This window comes from Rhagoletis pomonella, unplaced genomic scaffold (genome assembly GCF_013731165.1).
Source record: "Rhagoletis pomonella isolate Grant_MI unplaced genomic scaffold, Rhpom_1.0 Rhpom_scaffold_00001, whole genome shotgun sequence".
NCBI lineage: Eukaryota > Metazoa > Arthropoda > Insecta > Diptera > Tephritidae > Rhagoletis > Rhagoletis pomonella.
In genome coordinates, this window is record NW_023458555.1 from 55862341 (window position 1) to 55865980 (window position 3640).

At 37.2% G+C, this 3640-nt stretch overlaps 1 protein-coding gene across 1 annotated transcript in view; it reads right to left on the reverse strand.

Annotated features, from left to right (window-relative positions):
* Window positions 1-1026: 1026 nt before the first annotated feature.
* Window positions 1027-3640, reverse strand: part of LOC118751373 — a 9901-nt gene continuing 7287 nt past the window's right edge. Inside the window, exon 3 of the mRNA XM_036486225.1 lies at window positions 1027-1139. Coding sequence (XP_036342118.1) covers window positions 1027-1139 — 113 coding nt within the window. The remainder of the gene's footprint in view (window positions 1140-3640) is intronic.

Below are 3640 nucleotides of genomic sequence, written 5' to 3' on the forward strand. Positions count from 1 at the left end.
CTGCTCTGGTGAGCATCCCCCCTCATCAAATACCTGTCCATAATTTCTACAAACTAAAGAGATTCTTAAAACCAAAACATTGGAGAAATATAGCATGCATGAAGCAATTAAAAAGTATAAAAGCCAAATTCCCGCTCCTCCTAACCCCTCCTCGTTTGCAAGTATTCTTAAATCTCCAAATCTTACCAACAGCGGAAAATCTACACCCACATCTGTCAAATCTAGCAAAACCACTTCTCCATCCATTCTTCCCACTCAACAAACTCACAGCAATATTGACATTTCAACTGTAACTAATAGTCTCCCCGAGAAACCTCCGACTTCCACTAGCAATTATACTTATCCCACTAACTCTTATAACTCTTCCCCTCATTCACAACTTTTGAACATGAATACATCCCAAACATACAATTTAAACATTATGCGCGTTCCTTATCTCCCAGAAATAGTCAGAAAAAGTCCGAAGTAGTCAGATTTAGTCCAAAAAGCGTTCCTTAACTCGGAAATGACAGCAAAAATGAGAGAGCAAGAGTCAGTGAGAGCGACTCTCATCAGTCCGAAGTAGTCAGATTTAGTCAGAAGAATTTTTTCTGGCAAAATCCTGAAAAGTGTCAAACTCAACTGAATTTAAATTAACGGAAATTAAAGAATACGCAAAAAGTGAGAATAATCTAAAAAGTAAAAGAAATGAATTGAAATTGGAAGGAGGCAAAAAATAATTGATATAGCAAGTGTTTATTGTGCTTGTGCTTGTGTGAATGTGTTTTGTACATACATTTCTGTTCTTATTTGACGTTAGTTTTGTTGTTGCCATTCTTTGGACTAAAAATTTGGTTTTTTGCGTTCCTTTACTTTTCCTGTTACTCTCTTTTAGTGAGCGCGTTTTGCTTACGCTCTGGCATTTTGACACTTTTCAGATTTTAGTCCAAAAAGATAAGGAATGAACCTATTGAAACTCCACTCACAGCAACTGATCATAATATTTTTTCTATCTGACTCTCAAAACTTGAATGATATACTCTCCCGTTATTGCACTTCATCATCTATTTCTTCTATTCCTTCATCCGTCCATTCGCGTATCAATGGGTCTGCTGAAGCGAGCGCCCTGTCCCTCCCTCCGCCACCAACGCAATCAACAACTATGAGCATAGATAAATCTTAATTGTTTTACTCCCGTATAAGCAACAAAAAGTACCAATTCTCTTTCTACGTATATATGTGCATATGTTTGTTCTTCTACAGTGGAACATAAACGGATATTATAACAATTATATAGACCTTGAAATACTAATTAAAGGGTACAACCCGTCAGTAATACATTTAAACGAAACGCACCTCCCTAATAATGTTATTGCTAATACACCACATTCATATAAAGGATACTTTTATAATTTACCCCACAATACTTCAAGCAAGCAAGGAATTGCTATTTTAGTAAAAAAAATGTTCCGCACAAATGTTTTCCCCTTCAATCCTGCATCTCTAGCTTAGTATTAGAAATACAATCAAGAAATAAAATAAATATAGTTTGCGCCTACTCCCCTCCCCACCAAACGTTCACTTCCGCGGACATTAATATTATTTTTCCTACAGATCAAAACCCTTTTATTTTAGGAGGAGACTTCAATGCGTGGAACCCTCTCTGGGGTTCAATGCCAGAGGGAAAACAATTGAGGACTCCATTCTTGCCTCCAATGCTTATGTGCTTAACGATAGGTCTCCTACCCACTTCTCTACACATAATACCTTCACCCATATTGACATCACTCTGTGTTCGATTTCAATATCTATCAAACGCACAAAATGCTTGGCATTAATATAAGCGCTCAAGGTTAGCCGAAAATATTATAATTTACAAAAGAAGTAACGCTATCTTTCGACGTAAAGCTAAAATTGCCAAAGTTGCCTGCTTTGTGAAGTTCACCAGCAACATCACCTCTAGCTCCAGTACAAAAAGAATTTGGGCTGATATCAAAACATTAAAAGATTTGAATGCTCCCATTTCTGCATTAAATTCTCCACGTGGCACTCTTCTATATCCTCAGGATATAGATCAAGAATTTGCCAAGTATTTCTCGTCCTCATCTTCTGATAATAATTTTTCCTCTGAATTTATATCCTGCAAGCAGCAAGTTCTTAGATATATATCGCCCCCCCTAACGATCCCTCACCCTCCGCCAAATACCTACAGATGGAAATAACTCATTTTGAGTTAGTATCCTCTCTTTCTAAAGTAAAAGGAAAAACGGGAAGTGACAGAATATCATACCCTATGATCAAGAACATTCCTCATCTTCCTCTCGTCTTCTCAAACTCTATAATAATATTTTCACTGCCGGCAATTATCCCCAAGCTTGGAAGACCAGCACGATAATCCCCATCCTTAAACCTTTCTTGTTTAGGCAAATTGTTAGAAAAAATAATTGCTACCAGACTTTCTTGGTACGCTTGCAAAAACGACCTAATCCATCATAATCAAGTCGCCTTCAAAAGGGGACAGGGCACCATGGACTCATTGTTGCATCTCAACGAATACATTTTTAATGCTTTGTCTAATAAAAACCACATTTCCCTTATGTCCCTCGACTTCCTAAAAGCATTTGATCGGATAGGTATTCACGTGGTATTACGTCAGCTCAAAAAATAGAAGGTGGTTAAAAATATTTTCAATTTCATAAAATCCTTTTTATCCCATCGAAAAATAAGCGTCCTTATCTCCTCTACCCGTTCTTCAATTGTTCCGCTTGATAATGGAACTCCTAAGGGCTCTCCCTTATCAGTAATTCTTTTTATTATAGCGTTTGATGAATTAAGCTTACTACTATCTGAATTCACGACTGTAGATCACCAGCTTTACGCTGATGATGTGCTGGTATACTCAAAAAATTCGGACCAAACAGCCGTTTTGAGAACCTTTACAGAAATCCTTTCCCATATATCCACCTGGTCCCAATCTTCAGGCGCTTCAATATCCCCTTGCAAGTTGAAATTATTGCATATATGTAGAAAGAGAAACTGTAATATTCCAACTTTAACTTTCTCAAATGTAACAATACATTGTACAAATAGTTTTAAGTTTTTAGGTATAATACTAGACTCTAGGTACTCTTTTGTGCAGCACTGTCAGTACACAAGAGATAAAATAAGCGCAAAATTAGGTATTGTTAAATACCTCTCGGCTAAACGCTCATTTATTGGTTCGGCATTGGTGGTCAACATAACCAAGGCTCTTATTTTGTCAACAATACGACACGGGTTCGAAATCTATGGACAGAATCTATGGAAAAGACCTATCGCAACTCCGGCTTGCAACAGTGAGGAAGATTTCAAGCCGTACGGATGTGTTTTCACTCGCTCTTGTTTAAGTCATTAATCTTTGTGGTACTTTTATTATTCACACATCTAATTGGTCAAACTACCAAATGTGTGAGACAGTGACTCTTTTATTAGATGTTATTAAAATCAGTGCCAATAAACAATATTATTAAATTGGCTAATTATGCCGTGTGTGTGTAGCCAAAAAGTTGATCGCACCCAAGCAAAAGTGCAGTGTGACAAATGCAAAGAGTTGTTTCACTTAAAGTGCATGGGTCTCTTACAAGCCGATGTTGACTTCTTGCTTAACACGGGCAAACCATAC